The 17,792-nt window shown below is 50.1% G+C and overlaps 1 protein-coding gene across 2 annotated transcripts in view; it reads left to right on the plus strand.

Annotated features, from left to right (window-relative positions):
- The window catches only part of BNIP3L (BCL2 interacting protein 3 like), a 33,214-nt gene extending 25,041 nt beyond the window's left edge, over positions 1-8,173 (plus strand). For both annotated transcript variants that reach the window (XM_038746359.1, XM_038746360.1), the window contains exons 4-6: positions 1,265-1,368; positions 2,513-2,662; positions 5,049-8,173. In XM_038746359.1, coding sequence (XP_038602287.1) covers positions 1,265-1,368; positions 2,513-2,662; positions 5,049-5,097 — 303 coding nt within the window. In that variant the 3' untranslated portion in view covers positions 5,098-8,173. The remainder of the gene's footprint in view (positions 1-1,264; positions 1,369-2,512; positions 2,663-5,048) is intronic.
- The last annotated feature ends 9,619 nt before the right edge of the window (positions 8,174-17,792 follow it).

The raw sequence follows: 17,792 nt of genomic DNA on the forward strand, positions 1-17,792 counted from the left end.
AGGCCTGGAGAAACTCTGAGGAAAAGTAGAATGGCCTCATTCTACCATTCCCAAGACTCCTGTTTCAATCATCTGTCACTACTGTCCTTAAGTAGTGACTTTGAACTTCCCATGCTGCTTGGGTTTTTTCAGTTTTTATTTTTATGGTACTTGAAAAGCATTTATGTTGTGCCAAGCACTGTACTTAGTGCTGGAGTAGATAAATAATAATAATAATAATGATGGCACTTATTAAGCGCTTACTATGTGCAAAGCACTGTTCTTAGCGCTGGGGGATACAAGGTGATCGGGTTGTCCCACGGGGGTGGGCTCACAGTCAACCCCCATTTTACAGATGAGGTAACTGAGGCCCAGAGAAGCGAAGTGACTTGCCCAAGGTCACACAGCTGACAATTGGCGGAGTCGGGATTTGAACCCACAACCACTGACTCCAAAGCCCGTGCTCTTTCCACTGAGCCATGCTGCTTCTCTTCAGAGAAGAGATAAACAATCTGGTTGGTGACAGTCCCTGTCATTCATTCATTCAATTGTATTTATTGAGCACCTACCGTGTGCAGAGCACTCTACTCAGCGCTTGGGAGAGTACAGTACAACAGCAAGCAGACAAATTCCCTGCCCACAACGAGCTTACAGTCTAGAAGCGGGTAGTAGCCTCCCAGTCCAAGAATGAGGGAGTAGGAGTTAACCCCCATTTTACAGATGAGGTAACCGAGGCCCAGAAAAGTGAAGTAGTGACTTGCCCGAGGTCATACAGCAGATGAGACGGAGCCACGATTAAAACTCAGATCCTCTGACTCCCAGATCTGTGCTTTTTCCACTAGGCCACACTGCTTCTCTCGCTGTTTGGACTAGTTGTGACAAACTCAGAAAATGCAGGCTTTAGGTTTTAATAATAATCAATCAATCAATCAATCGTATTTATTGAGCGCTTACTATGTGCAGAGCACTGTACTAAGCGCTTGGGAAGTACAAATTGACAAATAATAGTCATTTAAAGGTATTGGCGGAGCAGCCTACTTGAATTATTGGTAAGGCATTAAACGATGGCGATGCTTTGATTTCAACTAAACCAGACGCCATGCGATTCTTCCCCAAGGATATCTGCCCAGCCCCCGTCTCAGCTCCTCGTGTCCACACACAAGTTGATGGGCTCAATTTGAAAAATATGCTGTTGGGTTTTCCAAGTAGCTTCTGTTAGTACCACCGGGAATGAGCCTGCCGTTTTCTCTCTTTTCAAAATGTGAACTTCAAAATTTCTTTTCAGTCCGAAGAAGAAGCCATAGAAGGAGAGAAGGAGGTGGAAGTTTTGAAGAAAAGTGTGGACTGGGTATCAGATTGGTCTAGTAGACCTGAAAACATTCCACCAAAGTGAGTGGCGGCTTTTTGGTTGCTTTTTCTATTTCAATCTATGATATTTATCGAGTGCTTACCATGTGCTGAGTACTGTACTGAGTGCTTGGGAGAGTATAATGCAATTGAACTGGGAGAGATCCCTGTCTCTCTTCCTGTCTACAAGGAGCTTACAGTCTAGTGGGGGAGACAGAAGTTAAATTACAGATGGGGAAAAAGAATATAAGAATATGGATAGAAATAAGTGCAATAGTGGTGGGCTGAGTATCAAAGGCTTAAAGGGGTGCAGAGACGAGTACATAGATGCTGCGGAAGAGAGGGAGAATAGAGTGGGAAGATGATATGTTAGTCTGGGAAGGCTTTCTGGAAGAGAAATGATTTTATTAGAGCTTTAAAGGTGGGGAGAGTTGTGGTCTGATGGATAGGATGGTGAGGGGGGGTGGGAGGGGCAGTTCCAGGGAGGAGGGAGGTCATCATAATAATGATGGCATTTATTAAGCGTGTACTACGTACAAAGCACTTTTCTAAGCGCCAGGGAGGTTACAAGGTGATTAGGTTGTCCCACAGGGGGCTCAGTCTTAATCCCCATTTTACAGGTGAGGTATCTGAGGCCCAGAGAAGTTAAGTGACTTGCCCAAAGTCACACAGCTGACAATTGGCAGAGCCGGGATTTGAACCCATGACTCCACAGCCCGTGCTCTTTTCCACTGGGGTCGGCTGCAAGATGTTGATGATGGTGGTGGTGGTGGTGGTATTTAATCGCTTACTATGGGCCAAGCACTGTACTGGGTGCCGGGGTAGATGCAAGATGATCACGACAAATAGAGTCCCTGTATATCACATGGGGCTCACATTCTCAGTGGGCCGGAGAACAGGCATTGAATCCCATTGTTAGGAAACTGAGGTACAGAGGCTCCACTTGCCCCAGGCCACCCAGAAGGCAAGTGGTGGCGCTGGGTCCTCTTGCTCCCAGGCCTGGGCTCTATCGGCTAGGCTTGTGCTACAGGAGCAAATTCTGCAGACTGGCTTGTAGTGGGAGAGGAGTGAGGTTTGGTAGGTGGGGGGAAAGCTGAGTGAGCAGTTGCTTATCCCAGCCAGGTATCATTTCTAGGAAGCCTATGCTGCTCACCGCTCTCTCTCTATCTCTTTTTCTCTCTCTCAGGGAGTTCCACTTCAGGCATCCCAAGCGTTCTGTTTCTCTAAGTATGAGAAAAAGCGGCGCCATGAAGAAAGGGGGCATCTTCTCTGCAGAGTTTCTCAAGGTGTTCATTCCGTCACTCTTCATCTCCCACGTTTTGGCTCTCGGACTAGGGTATGTGCACGCACCTGGTTTGCTTACACACCCTCCGCTTCCATCTAGTGTTGCAGGGGACGTGGCAGGGACCGGGAAAGGAAGGGGGGAAGCCGAAACCGATGTCTGCCCTTTCCTGAAAATGGAGGCTTAGAGGGCGTTTTGATTGTGGGTATAAGAAAATGGGTTATTCATCAATGAGGAAGAACAGAGAATCAAATGCTTCCCTCTCAAGTGAGCTCAGCTATCAGCTGACTTTCAAAGAAGTCTTCCCTAGCAAAGTGTTCCGGAAACTGGAGATGGACTTGGAGGTTTTTCCCGCGTTTCCAGAAATGAGGTGCCTTGCTGTCATCTTTGAACCTCTGTCCTGGTGGGTCCATAGGGCCACGGCAGCAACGTTCTCCACTGTCCCGGTCTTGCCCTCCACTAGCCCCTGGTCCCTCCTCCTAGGTTTGATCATTTCTGACTAGATCCTGACTGCTAGCTGAAGCCCCCTTCAGTGCAAAAATTGTGTTTTCTTACTTTTGTTCGGTAGCATTTATCGAGCCTCTGCGGTGTGCAGAGCACTGCCCAGGGTTTGAGAGAGGACTATGAAAAGTCACGTTGGTCCCAGCCCTCCAGGCCAGCAGCATAGGAGGCAGTTTACCACCAAATCCTTACTCTGATACTCCTTTTGGGTTTGTGCTGATCAGTTAGTCGATCAGTGGTATTTATCGAGCACAGAGCACTGTACTGAGCGCTTGGGAGAATGTAACAGAATTACCAGACACATTCCCTGCCCATAATGAGCTTTCAGTCTAGAGGGGGGCCTTAATGAATGGCTAAGCATATCTATCTCTTTGAAAGATTTGGGAGAAATCTGTGAGATAATGGCAGTGACCACTTAAAAACCCATCATGTTTAAGTGCTTGCAGCTAATTGAGCCAAAACCCTCCTGTGCATAGTTGCCGTGCGTAGTTCCAACAACACGTGGGTGGAGTTTAATGTACAGGAACCTTCCCGGGCACAATAGGGGTCACAGCGGAGTTTGCCCCTGCCTTGGTTTCTTTCTGCATTTCTGAGGGGAGAGGAGGGGAGTGGGAACGGGGAGTGGGGAATGTTTCTGGTGAGAAGGAGAAGAGGAAGAACGAGGAGCATTCAAGAGGTGATAAGGGTAACGAGAAGTGCGGGTGGTTCTTGTGGCCCCCGAGTCCATCCTTTCCGGTGTCCCATCCCCTCCCTGATGGTTCTTAGGGGAAACAGGTTAACCCTAACCTTATCCCAACTACTGATGACAGCTCTAGCCGCCGGGGCACCAGGGTCACTGTGGAGTGAGAGCCATTTGTGTCAGCCAGTTGGGTAGGGACTGTCTCTATATGTTGCCAACTTGTACTTCCCAAGCGCTTAGTACAGTGCTCTGCACACAGTAAGTGCTCAATAAATACGATTGATTGATTGATTCTCCAGACACAGTGGAGGGGGCTAGGCTGTAGTAGAGGCAAGGACAGCCAGCTGGTTGGCCTGCCTGCCTCCGGGGCCTCTACGGCCATATTGGAGTCCCCACAGCCTCACCCCCTCTCCCCAGTTGCGCTTTCCTAACTTCGCTTTCCCTGAGAAGAAAACCACCCAATTAGTTCAAAGCATATCCACCTGCCCACAATACTAATAATAATAATTGTGGTCTTTGTTAAGCACTTGCTATGTGCCAAGCATTCTACTAAGCGCTGGGGTAGAGCCAAGATAATCAGGTCTCACATGGCGCTCACAGTCTAAGTAGGAAGGAGAACCGGTGTTGAATCCCCATTTTGCAAATGAGGGAACTGAGGCCCAGAGAAGTGAATAATAATAATAATAATGATAGCTTTTATTAAGCGCTTACTATGTGCAAAACACTGTCCTAAGCGCTGGGAGGGTTACAAGGTGATCAGGTTGTCCCACGGGGGCCTCACAGTCATAATCCCCATTTTACAGATGAGGTAACTGAGGTTCAGAGAAGTGAAGTGACTTGCCCAAAGTCACACAGCTGACAGTTGGTGGAGCCGGGATTTGAACCCATGACCTCTGACTCCAAAGCCGGTGCTCTTTTCCACTGAGCCACGCTGCTTCCTAAGGAGACAGCACCAGGCCCTGCGGACCTGATGGCTGTGTGCCTAGTGTGGCTGGGATGGCGAGGGGCCTGCCTTGACCTTTTCAGCCACAGACACACTCTAGGGTGAACTTGACTGTCAGCAGCATCTTCTTGGAGTCCGAAGAGCAAGTCTGTGTTTGCACCCCCGCCCCCGTCCTGACAACGATTTCCCCTAAAGGGGCTGGAAACCTCGGTGTCAAGAGCCCCCACCCCGCAGTGGAGTTGGGGATTTAGCGTTAGCTTCGGTCCGGCCCACAGCGTCAGAGCAGACAGTAACACGCACCGGTTGTTTGCTTTCAGCATTTACATCGGGAAGCGACTGAGCACCCCCTCGGCCAGCACCTACTGAGGGAGGGTCTCCGGCCCGGCCGTGACCTGCATTATCGTCTCATCGTCCGTTTGAACTCGAGACCACTGTCCGCATGACCCAACCCCACGCCCCCTCCGGACAGACCCACGTTCCAGTCGCTCCCCGAACTCAGTATTTTAGCCGAACTCCGTTTGAGGCGTTTTACTAACCTCTTCCCTCCCTGGCCCGCAGCTCCCTTCCGAGTTTCCTAACCGAGTTTACACTTGTCTAGAAATGTGCAAGGGCTTCTTTCCAATGCCGGTGTCACCAGCAGATTATGATTTTGGTCAGCGAGGCCGCTGCCTCCTTTTAGTGCCACAGAGTTAACGCTGTGCTATTCTTTCCGGCCCAAACCTTGACTCTTCTCAAGGCGCCGCCGCCCCCTCGGCAGAAAAGTCACCCGGTCAGCGGTGGTGGCCCTTGGCCCAGCCAACCTGGCTGCAGGGGGTGGGGTACTCCTGTGCCCTCGCCGTTGGTAGATGTAAACAGCAACCAAAAAAAGAAAAAAGGAGTCCTTGGCAATAAAAAGAAATGTTTTAAACCAGCTTGGGGGTCCCTTCCTCTCCAAACCCCCTAGTGTGGACTAGCACCTTTTCAGTAGCGGGAGGCAGAGACTTTTCAGCCGTGAGAACCGAAATACATCAGCAAATTTTCATACTAGTGTGTTGTCCCGATGTCATCTTTTCTATGACGTGGAACCCCGGTTTGCTGGGGATTTTTGCGGGGTAGAGTGTGTCTCGGGCCTAGAAAATTGAGGAAAAATTGCATTTGAATTTTTGGGTTTTGTGGGTGACTTTCTCTTTCAGGGGAGGAGAAGAACAATGCCTGTGAAGAAGTTTTCTCTTCTCAGTGCTTCTTCCTTTGTGCTTTTTTTTAAATCTCTCTCTTCACAAAGTAGCTTTGGACAGTGTTCTGATTGGTTTGGTGCATTGACATTCTCCTTGTAGGAATTTCCTTCCTTCTGGAACCGCTTAATTTCTGAAGATGTTTTTGTTTTCCGAGCTGTCCAAGGGCACGAGCAGCTCTGGGGACCAGCCTGGGAGCAGTGTGCAGGAGGGGATTGACAAAGCCTTGAAATACCATCATTTTGGTGCTCAGTGCTCCCCCTTAACTGCTGTGTACGGTCTCTCCCCTGTACCTTCTTTCCCCTGGGAGAGACCTGTGAACCCCCCCCCCCCCCTCGCCCCTCCCCTCCGCCCCATACATAGACATTCTTTTTACCAACAGTAACAAACTCTTGACTTTGGGAACACTTGTCCTCCTTCTCATCCTCCTCCTTGTCCTCCTCACTCTCCTCCTCCTCATCATCCTCTTCCTCCTCGTCCTCCTCCTTCAGTGGGACCCACTGTTTTCCAAATGTGAAGCTGTAGTACCAAATTGTTAGAGGGCAGCTGGGCCAGCGAGATGTCCTCTTTTAGCTTTGAACGGAGCTGAGAACATGTAGCCTGACTCTGAAGGGTACGACTCTGTTTTAGGGTGAAATAATGACTGTTTGGGACATAGACTGTAATACTGAGCACTTGGAGAAACTGTTCATTTGGAAGCTAGCAATCTGCACACGTGAAAGAGGAGCATTGGGCTGACCGGAGGAAAACCGTACGGTAGTAGCCAGGTTGGCGGCTCGGCTCAAACTGCTCTATGCTCCTTTATTTGTGTTTTGGGGGTTTTTGTTGTTGCTGTTTTGTTTTGGGGTTTTTTCTGGTTTTGTTTTTGGCTGGCACCAGATTTGATAGAGAGAAAGAGAGAGACGGAGATAGAGAGCGAGCGTGCGCATGCAAAAGCCAATTCCTACCCGAGCTTAGTTTTTCCAGCGAAGAGCTGGGGTCCCTAAAGCAAGGTCAGGAGTAGATTCCTCCCTACCCCCTCCCACCTCCTCCCCCCCCCCCCCAACACATTTAGTCTATCTTCACCACCTGTAGAAGTGGGTTTAGTTTGAGCTAAACCTGGAATGGAAGGACCGACCAATTCTGTTTCAGTATCTTTTCCCCGTCTTATTCCTGTCTGCCTTCTTGTTCCTGAGGCCTGGGTCCCCTAGGCTGGCTTTGGGCCCCCAGTTCTCCCATGTGGTTCGTGCTGGGTTTCCTGAGGAGGGAAGTGAGAGTCCCCTGGAAGTGTTGGCTGAGGGGGCGTGGAATACTGAGCTCCGATGGATTTTGATAGACCCTAAATGAAATGGAAAAAGCTGTGGTCTACCTGTCAGTACTAACGAAAAGCACCTCTTTTCGTATTTAATTGGCAGAGGTGGAGGGCAGGAAAGTGCAGGGTAGATTTCTATTTAAAAGAGGGGACCACTCCTGGAAAGAATCGCATTTACCCCTTTCCCAGCGAAATAGCAATTTCATCCTTTGTGTGTCTGGAATTTGAATTTCCTTACAAGATGGTAGCTCCTAGAGATTAAATCCAGCTCTACCTACTACTTCTCAAACGTCTTGTTAAATTAACTGTTTGCGGGGTATTTCTGAAGGGGCAAAATGGCTGTGTGATCCCTGCAGAGCCTGCCATATTCAAAAGGTCCAAGGCAGTATTTATTCATCCCCTCCCTCGTCCCTCCCCCCGGTGTTAAATCGGGATGAAAGTCTAAGTACCCTAATTTTGCAGTGAACAGAGGTAGATTGTTGCATAATTGGGAAGGGGTTTCAACTATTAAGAGTTGAAAGTTTTGTTAAGAATAATGTTGTTTAAAAAGCTTTATACCTGTTTACAGTTTTGGAAAAAAAATGCAGGCTTCTTCATTTTTCTTACATTCAGAGAAAACTGGCTTAAAATGTGTATAAATAGGATCAAGAGCAAAAATGCATAAACTCGCACATTTTAAAAAATGCAGCAAGTTAACTTGACTGCAGCCGAAACACATTTCCTCTTTTAAAAAGCGAAAGCCGAAGAGTCAACCGTTCAGATTTCTTTTTTCGTTGGCCACATTTTTGGAAATGATTGGAGTGATAACTGAGCCAAAGTGATTATTATGCATTCTTCATCTATTTAGTTAGCACTTTGTCACATTCTATACAGTTTACAGCACATGTATAAGTTCTAGCTCTAGACATTTTGTGCCATTAAAGCTCTCCCAAAACTGTGCGTGGTGCCTCGTCGTCCATCATTTGCTGTTGCCTGGAGAACGAGGAGAGCGGCGGCGGGTTCTGCGTCCAGCTGGGCCGGTGGGTTTGGGGCAACGGCTGCTTCTCCCAAAGTCAGAAGGACCTGCACCCCCGCTGGGACTTGGTGAACTTCTTTCGGCGGGCCGGGTGGTCCGGGCGGCCCCCTCGGCCTCGGGGAGCCCTTTCTCTCTGGGAACGGTGCGGGGTTCTGTGGGGGTCCCCGAGGGAGCGGCGGGAGGCTGGGTGCCCGAGCCTGGGCCTAGATGCGCCAGCGTGGCCCTTCTGTGCTTTGGGAGAGCTGGGGTCGCGGTGCCCAACACTGTTTGATGGCCAGACCCCCAGCCACCCACGGGGTTGGACAACCGGTTCCCCGGGTCCTCCCGACATCGGGGCCGGCCGCCTGTGGAAAGTCCCCATTCCAGTCGGACCGGGCGAGTCTGGGCATTTTATCCCTGTTAGCGAGCCGGCACGGTGCTACTCTCATCTGGCGGGTTCCCCGACCCTGCGGGGAAGGGTAGTTGGAGGCGGCCCCTCTGCCGGGGTCCTCGAGGGGATGAGGGGATGGACAACTGGACAACTGAGCCTCTCGGGTCGAGAGCCAAGCCGCAGGAAGCAGGTGGGCACGACACGGGGAGCTGGAATTGGTTGTCAGGCGCTCATTCCTTGTGTTGGCCGAGCAGGAGCTTGGTAGCGCTTGGTGAATCTCCTTCCAGAAGTCCCGAATCTCATGCCAGAGATCTGGAACCCCCGTCGAGCAGGCACTTCCCCACAAAGCCATCTGAAGCAGCCGTCTGGGCGCGGAGAGGGCAACTTTGGCCAGCACTGGCTCGGCCCGTATGGGTCAGCCATGGCCCCAGGAGCGCCCGAACATGCTGTCTGTTGCGGGCATGATCCTGGGCAGGTGCAGTGGGGGTCTCAGAATGGGCAGATGGGCTGCCCGCATCTGTGAACTGTGAAAGGGAGAGGGCTTGTGTCGATGATCCTGCATTCGGGACACACTTGGGGGGTCCACCAATCTGATCAGGTCTTCTTGCACAGCCTTTGTTTCAATCAATCAGTGGTATTTGTTGAGTGCTTACTGTATGCAGAGCCCCGTACTAAGTGCTTGGGAGAGTACAAGACAATGGAGTTGGTAGATGTGTTCCCTGCCCACAGCAAGCTTACAGTTTAGAGGGGGGCCACTGTTTCAAACTCCAATGCCAACTCGTGCTCCCGGCACTCTGCCGGGCCACTGAATAGCCTGAAAGTTGCCCACAGCTGTGGGTTTGGGTTCTGGAGAGCCTGGCGGGGAGGCCTGTGGTCACCTCTGTTGGCATGGAATAGGGTTATGTTACTGTGAGCCCCATGTGGAACATGGACTGTGTCCAGCCTCATTAGCTTGTATCTACCCCAGTTGCTTACTACAGTGCCTGGAGCATAGTAAATGCATTATCCTTGACTCCACTCTCTGTCACCCCACACATCCAATCCGTCACCAAAACCTGCTAGTCTCACCTCCACAACATCGCCAAGATTAGCCCTTTCCTCTCCATCCAAACCGCTACCTTGCTGGTTCAATCTCTTGTCCTATCCCGACTGGATTACTGCATCAGCCTCCTCTCTGATCTCCCATCCTCCTGTCTCTCCCCACTTCAGTCTATACTTCATGCTGCTGCCCAGATCATCTCTGTACACAAAAGCTCTGGGCATGTTACTCCCCTTCTCAAAAATCTCCAGTGGCTGCCAGTCAACCTACGCATCAGGCAAAAACTCCTCACTCTCGGCTTCAAGGCTGTCCATCCCCTCGCCCCCTCCTACCTCACCTCCCTTCTCTCCTTGTACAGCCCAGCCCACACCCTCCGCTCCTCTGCCACTAACCTCCTCACTGTGCCTCATTCTCACCTGTCCCGCCATCGACCCCCGGCCCACGTCCTTCCCCTGGCCTGGAATGCCCTCCCTCCACATCCGCCATGCTAGTTCTCTTCCTCCCTTCAAAGCCCTACTGAGAGTTCACCTCCTCCAGGAGGCCTTCCCAGACTGAGCCCCCTTTTTCCTCTTCTCCTCCCCATCCACCCACTCTGCCCTATCTCCTTCCCTTCCCCACAGCACTTGTATATATTTGTACAGATTTATTACTCTATCTATTTTACTTGCACATATTTACTATTCTATTTTGTTACTGGTGTGCATATAGTTATAATTCTATTTGTTCTGACGATTTTGACACCTGTCTACATGTTTTGTTGTCTGTCTCCCCCTTCTAGACTGTGAGTCCGCTGTTGGGTAGGGACCGTCTCTATGTGTTGCTGACTTGTACTTCCCAAGCGCTTAGTACAGTGCTGTGCACACAGTAAGCGCTCAATAAATACGGTTGAATGATTGAATCCTCCATTCCTCTTTCATTCATCCCACATAGTCAATCCATCACTAAATCCTGTTGGTTCCACCTTCCAGGATGTTTTGGAGACGAGAAGCGTCCTGTGGTTAATGCCAGTTGGGCCCACGATTAGTATCCAGAGCTGGTGCAGTGCTCTGCACACAGTAAGCACTCAATAAATACGATTGATTGATTGGTGCGGGCAGACTTTGGCAGAGTTCCAGCCCACTGGGACCACTACTGCCCAGCTGGTATGTCAGCACCCAGAGCGGACTGTGACCCTTTCCTGTTTGTTACGGTATTCATTCAGTGCTGAATGAGGGCCAAGCACCAGGCTCAACACTGGGGGAGGTACAGATGTTACCAGTCGATGGTATTTACTGAGTGCTTATTGTAGAATTATAATAATTAGGGTATTGGTTAAGCGCTTACTTTGTGTCAGGCACTGTTCTAAGCACTGAATACAAAGTCGACATGGTCCCTGCCCGATATATGGCTCCCAGCCTAGGTGGTTCTCCTCTTGTCATCAGTCGTATTTATTGAGCGCTTACTATGTGCAGAGCACTGTACTAAGCGCTTAGGAAGTACAAATTGGCAACATATCTCTTGTCATTGTCTCTTCCTCCCTTCAAAGCCCTACTGAGAGTTCACCTCCTCTAAGAGGCTTTCCCAGACTGAGCGCCCTTTTTTCCTCTGCTCCTCCCCGTCCCCTCCTGCCCTACCTCCTTCCCCTCCCCACAGCACCTGTATATATGTTTGTACAGATTTATTACTCTATTTTACCTGCACATATTTACTATTCTATTTATTTTGTTAATGCATTTAGCTTTAATTCTATTTATTCTGACTTAACGCCTGTCCACATGCTTTGTTTTGTTGTCTGTCTCCTCCTTCTAGACTGTGAGCCCGTTGTTGGGTAGGGACCGTCTCTATATGTCACCAACTTGTACTTCCCCAGCTCTTAGTACAGTGCTCTGCACACAGTAAGTGCTCGATAAATACGATTGAATGACAAGATTGCCATTTTCCCTCAGGGTTTGTCTTGAGGCATCATAATATTAATCACTGTGGTCTTCATTAAGAGCTCACTATGTGCCAACATGAAGGGCTAGGGTAGAGCCAAGATCATCAGGCTGGGAACTGTCTCTGTCCACGTGGGGCTCCCAGTCTTAATGGGGAAGGAGAACAGGCGTTGAATCCTCATTTTACAGATGAGGAAATGGCCCAGAGAAGTGAAGTGACTTGCCCAAGATCCCACAGCAGGTCAGTGGCAGCGCTGGGATTAGAACCCAGTTCCTCTGATTCCCAGGCCCAGGCTCTCTGCACTAGGTTATGCTGCCTCTCCATGAAAAATCAGAATGTTGCAGAAAGAAGCCTTTGTGATCTTTCAGCTCCTATGTACTAATCACGAAAGGGTTGTCTTCATCTCAGGTTCTCGTGTTGGTAAGAGTAGTAGATTTATTGGGCAACCACTTGGTATGGTGCACTCTACTAGTTGCTTGGAAATACTGAATAGACAGCGACTCGTCTCCTGCCCATCATCATCATGCCCACTCTAACCAGGGAGAGAGCCACGAAACTATATCGAACAGTGTCAAAATGAATAGAGGTGCCATGTATGCACGAGTGCGGAGGAGTGGCTACCCGTCAGACTGGCCCCATTCAGAGTCATGTGAATTGGTGCCAGCTTCTCTGCTGTCGTTGGCCCTGGGCAGCAGTGTGGCCGAATGGATAGAGCCTGGGCCCGGGAGTAAGAAGGACCTGGGTTCCAATCCCGAATCTGCCACTTGTTGGCCTTGTGACCTTAGGCAAGTCACTTACCTTCTCTGTGTCTCAGTTTCCTCATCTGTAAAATAGGGATTAAAATTGCGAGCCCCACATGGGGTTTAGACTGAGTCCAACCTGATTAGCCTGTATCTATTCAGTGCTTACAACAGTGGCTGGAGCATGGTAAGCGCTTAACAAATAGCATTAAAAAAAATGCTGTTATCAGCGATCAACCTCAAGGGAGAAGACCGAAGCTTTCTTCCCCTCTGTACTATGACCTCCTTGTGGGAAGAGAAGGTGACTACCAACTCTATTGTATTTTACTCTCTCAAGAGCTAGGACAGTGCTTTGCACACAGTAAGTGCTCAATAAATATGATTAAATGAATGACTGCTCTGTACACAGTACAACAAGGAGAGTTAGCAGAAATGTTCCCTGCAGATAACAAGCTAACAGTCCAGAGGGGATCCTTAATGAACAGATACACATAGCTGTCTCTCTGAAAGATTTGGGGAAAATCTATGAGGTAAAGGTAGCGACCGCTTAAAAAATCGTAGCATGTTTAAGCGCTCTCAGCGAATCCAGCAGAAACTTTCCTGTGTGTAGTTGCTGTACCATTGATTGATTGTTTGATTGGAAAAAGACTAAAAGTCAAGCTACAATGTCTTCCTACGTAGTCTCTTTTTTTTTTTTTTTGGAGTTTTTGCCTTGAAAGAAAAGTTGGCACAGAACAATGGGCAAGCCCCAAATCCCAAATACTTACATGTTGGGAAGGGAGGGAACAAGGGAAGAGTGGGGAGAGAGACACAAGCTAAATCTGCCATAAGGGAGTTAGACATGTTTTGGGGCATGGGGTTGCTCGTCCCCCCGCCTGTTGGGCTTAATCCCCTCTCGGGGCGGTGGGGCTGGGGGGCGTGGAGGGAAGGGAGGGGTCAGGAGGAGTCTAGATTTGATTGGGGTGGGGTGGAGGAGGAGGAGAACCATTAGCTAGGATGAACAGTGGTAGTTCAAGGTGGCATCTTGGATTAGAATTGATTAATTGGTTGATTGACATTGGTTGATTGGGTTGGCAATCAATCAGTTGTATTCATTCATTCAATTGTATTTAGAGCTTACTGTGTGCAGATCACTGTACTAAGCACTTAGAGTACAAAATAACAGGTATATTGTGTGTGTATATGTAGAGAGAAACAGGAAGGCCTAGTGGATAGAGCCTGGGAGTCAGAAGGACCTGGGTTCTAATTCTGACTCCACCACTTGTCTGCTGTGTGACCCTGGGCAAGTGACTTCACCTTGTGCCTCAGTTACCTCATCTGTAAAATAGGGATTAAGACTGTGAGTCTCATGTGGGTTAAGGACTGTGTCCAATTTTATTTGGTTCTATCCACCCCAGGGCTTAGAACAGTGCCTGGCACATAGTATGTGCTTAACAATCAATCAATCAATCAATCAATCGTATTTATTGAGCGCTTACTATGTGCAGAGCACTGTACTAAGCACTTGGGAAGTACAAATTGGCAACACATAGAGACAGTCCCTACCCAACAATCAATCAATCAATCAATCAATCGTATTTATTGAGCGCTTACTATGTGCAGAGCACTGTACTAAGCGCTTGGGAGGTACAAATTGGCAACACATAGAGACAGTCCCTACCCAACAGTGGGCTCACAGTCTAAAAGGGGGAGACAGAGAACAGAACCAAACATACCAACAAAATAAAATAAATAGGATAGAAATGTACAAGTAAAATAAATAAATAAATAAATAGAGTAATAAATATGTGCAACCATATATACATATATACAGGTGCTGTGGGGAAGGGAAGGAGGTAAGACGGGGGGATGGAGAGGGGGACGAGGGGGAGAGGAAAGAAGGGGCTCAGTCTGGGAAGGCCTCCTGGAGGAGGTGAGCTCTCAGCAGGGCCTTGAAGAGAAGAAGAGAGTTAGCTTGGCGGAGGGGCAGAGGGAGGGCATTCCAGGCCTGGGGGATGACGTGGGCCGGGGGTCGATGGCGGGACAGGCGAGAACGAGGTACGGTGAGGAGATTAGCGGTGGCGGAGCGGAGGGTGCGGGCTGGGCTGGAGAAGGAGAGAAGGGAGGTGAGGTAGGAGGGGGCGAGGTGATGGACAGCCTTGAAGCCCAGGGTGAGGAGTTTCTGCCTGATGTGCAGATTGATTGGTAGCCATTGGAGGTTTTTGAGGAGGGGAGTAATATGCCCAGAGCGTTTCTGGACAAAGATAATCCGGGCAGCAGCATGAAGTATGGATTGAAGTGGGGAGAGACACGAGGATGGGAGATCAGAGAGAAGGCTGATGCAGTAGTCCAGACGGGATAGGATGAGAGCTTGAATGAGCAGGGTAGCGGTTTGGATGGAGAGGAAAGGGCAGATCTTGGCAATGTTGCGGAGCTGAGACCAGCAGGTTTCGGTGACGGCTTGGATGTGAGGGGTGAATGAGAGAGCAGAGTCGAGGATGACACCAAGGTTGCGGGCTTGTGAGACGGGAAGGATGGTAGTGCCGTCAACAGAGATGGGAAAGTCAGGGAGAGGACAAGGTTTGGGAGGGAAGACAACTACCACAATTATTATCATTATCAGAGTTGGTAGACGTGTTCCCTGCCCACAATGAGTTTACAGTCTAGAAGGGGAGACAGGCATTAATATAAATAAATTATGGCTCCATGCTTTGGGGCTGAGGGAGGGGTGAATAAAAGAAGCAAATCTAAGAGCTAGGGGAGCACAAAAGGGAGTGGGAGAAGACGAAAAGAGGGCTTAGGGAAAGCCTCTGTGAGGAGGAGGAAGAGGAGGCACTCTGGGGAGAGTGTCAGTCAGATATGAAGAGGGAGGGCGTTCCAAGCCAGAGGCACGACAGGGGCGAGAAGTGGGCAGGGAGACGAGATTGAGGTACAGTGAGTAGGTTGGCATTAGAAGAGTGTAGGGAGTGGGCTGGGTTGTAGGAGGAAGTCAGTGAAGGTAGGAGGTGGACAAGGTGATTGAGTGCTTTGAAGTCAATGGTAAGGAGTTTGTGTTTGATTTAGAAGTGGATGAGCAACCACTGGAGGTTTTTGAGGAGCAGGGTAACGTGGACTGAGTGTTTTTATGGAAAAATGATTCAGGCGGCAGAGTTAAGTATGGACTGGAGCCGGGAGGGACCAGAGGCAGGGAGGTCAGCAAGGGGGCTGATGTTGCAATCAAGGCGGGATAGGATAAGTGCCGGGCAAACCCTTAAACGTTTCATTTTGAACTGTTCCTCGAGAAGCAGCTACCTCCCCAATGCTCTTCCTGTCCAAGTCTAGGCGGATCTGTGGTGCCCGCCTGGCTCTGCCGGCTTTCAGCCTTAGGTCAGAGCCCACTGGATCCTGGTTCGTGGGCTGAAGTGTCGGTCTGGCACAGTGGCAGGTCGGGGAGGGGGAGCTGACTAGCTCGACCATCGCAAACTCTGGGGTCCGGAGCCATAAGCCAGGGGGTCACGGGCTGCCAGACAGCCAGGACACTTGCCCGCTGCCCGGGGGCGGATGGGAGGGAGGCCAGGGCTTCCTCAGGGAGGGGGAGTTGGGAGAGGAGGGACTGACCGAGCTGGCTTTGCTTGGCCTGTAGCCTCTAGGTTTTCCTGCCCCACTTTGGGGCTGGTGCCACTCTTTGGCCAGCTTCCCCTAGTTGAAAGCGAGTGGCGGCGACTGAGTAGCCAGAAACGTCCAATGGGCACCTACTGTGTGCAGAGCACAGTGCTTAGTACTTGGGCATGCCTGCCCAGGCCCGGGCTGGGGAGAACGGAAATGGGTAAGCTAGCTCTGGGCCGGCCTCTGCACCTCTGACCCACCGCATGTCGCTCCTTCCACTCGGTTCTTTGCCTCTCCTCCCGCTGCAGTGCCGCAGGATCAGAGGGCTGCCAAGTCACGTCCGGCCCGTGTTGGGCAGAGACTCAAGCCCGGAAGGCAAGGGGGCTGGCGAGCCAAGCCCGGCCCAGCCCGGGGGCTGGTAACCGGACCCGAGATTCAGGTCTGGGTGGCCTGGCCTACCCTGGCTAGGCCACATCAGGTGTTACCTGTGGGTGTGTAAGCACAGGTGGGCGTCTGGCCGGCCGGCCAGCCAGCTGGCCAAAGGTTAAATGGTTCAATTTCCCCACAGGTTGAAGCCCCAGTCGAGGAGCTGTGATTGGGGCTCCAGACTGTAAGCTCACTGTGGGCAGGGAATGTGTCTGTTTGTTCATTCGTTCACCTGTTTTGTTGTCTGTTTCCCCCTTTTAGACTGAGAGCCCGTTGTTGGGTAGCCACCGCCTTTATATGTTGCCAACTTGTACTTCCCAAGCGCTTAGTACAGTGCTCTGCACACAGTAAGTGCTCAATAAATAGGAATGAATGAATGAATTCAGTCATATTTATTGAGCTCTTATTGTGTGCAGAGCACTGTACTAAACGCTTGGGAAAGTACAATAGAACAATAAACAGTGACATTCCCTGCCCACAACAAACTTACAGTCTAGAAGGGGAGAGACAGCTATGAATACAAATAAAGAAAAATACAGATATGTACATATGTGCTGTGGGGCTGGGAGGGGGGAAGAGTAAAGGGAACAAGTCAGGGGGATGCAGAAGGGAGTGGGAGATGAGGAAAAATGGGGCTTAATCTGTGAAGGCCTCTTGGAGGAGATGTGCCTTCAATAAGACTTTGAAGGAGGGGAGTGTGATTGTTTATTGTTGTGTTGTACTCTCCCAAGTACTTAGTACAGTGCTCTGCATGCAGTAAGGGCTCAATAAATACAATTGAATGAATGAATAAATGAATGAAAAGAGCAAGTAGGGTGTCCTGAGGAGCTGCTGGGCCAGAGGGCATGGCTCCCTCCCAACCCCCAATGCCTATCACCCCACTAAGTACACGGCAGCAGCGGTCACCCAGCCACCCAGGTGGAGCAGGAACACCCCAGGGCTCAGTTATTTATTCCGGGCCCAGGATCTCTGAGTAGCAAAGCTTCCTATGCCTTCAGATGGTTATAGGCTCTGTTAAAAAGAGAGGAGGAAACATGTGTGGAAAGCTAATTGGCCAAAGCCAATTAGGGAATTGTGAGTGATGGCTATTTTGGGGCCACGCTGTTGACAGGACATTTTTGGGGACTAAATCATCCCAAACCAGCGTGACTGGGGTCACCGGGAGTCAAAGGGGGAAATCCCCTTCCTGGGCTCTGTGGAGATTAGCGAGGGAGTGGGGAGAAGGCAGGAAAGTGAGGCAGAGAGAGGTAGACCTACACATACACCCAAGAGAGACACACCCACACACACGCAAACTTGGCGTCATCATCGACTCTGCTCTCTCGTTCACCCTTCACATCCAATCTGTCACAAAAACCTGTCGGTCTCACCTCCGCAACACCGCCAAAATCTGCTTTTTCCTCTCCATCCAAACTGCTACCTTGCTGGTTCAATCTCTCATTATAGCCCGACTGGATTACTGTATCAGTCTCCTCTCTGATCTCCCAACCT

The sequence above is a fragment of the Tachyglossus aculeatus genome, chromosome 5, assembly GCF_015852505.1.
Source record: "Tachyglossus aculeatus isolate mTacAcu1 chromosome 5, mTacAcu1.pri, whole genome shotgun sequence".
In the NCBI taxonomy this organism is placed as follows: Eukaryota; Metazoa; Chordata; class Mammalia; order Monotremata; family Tachyglossidae; genus Tachyglossus; species Tachyglossus aculeatus.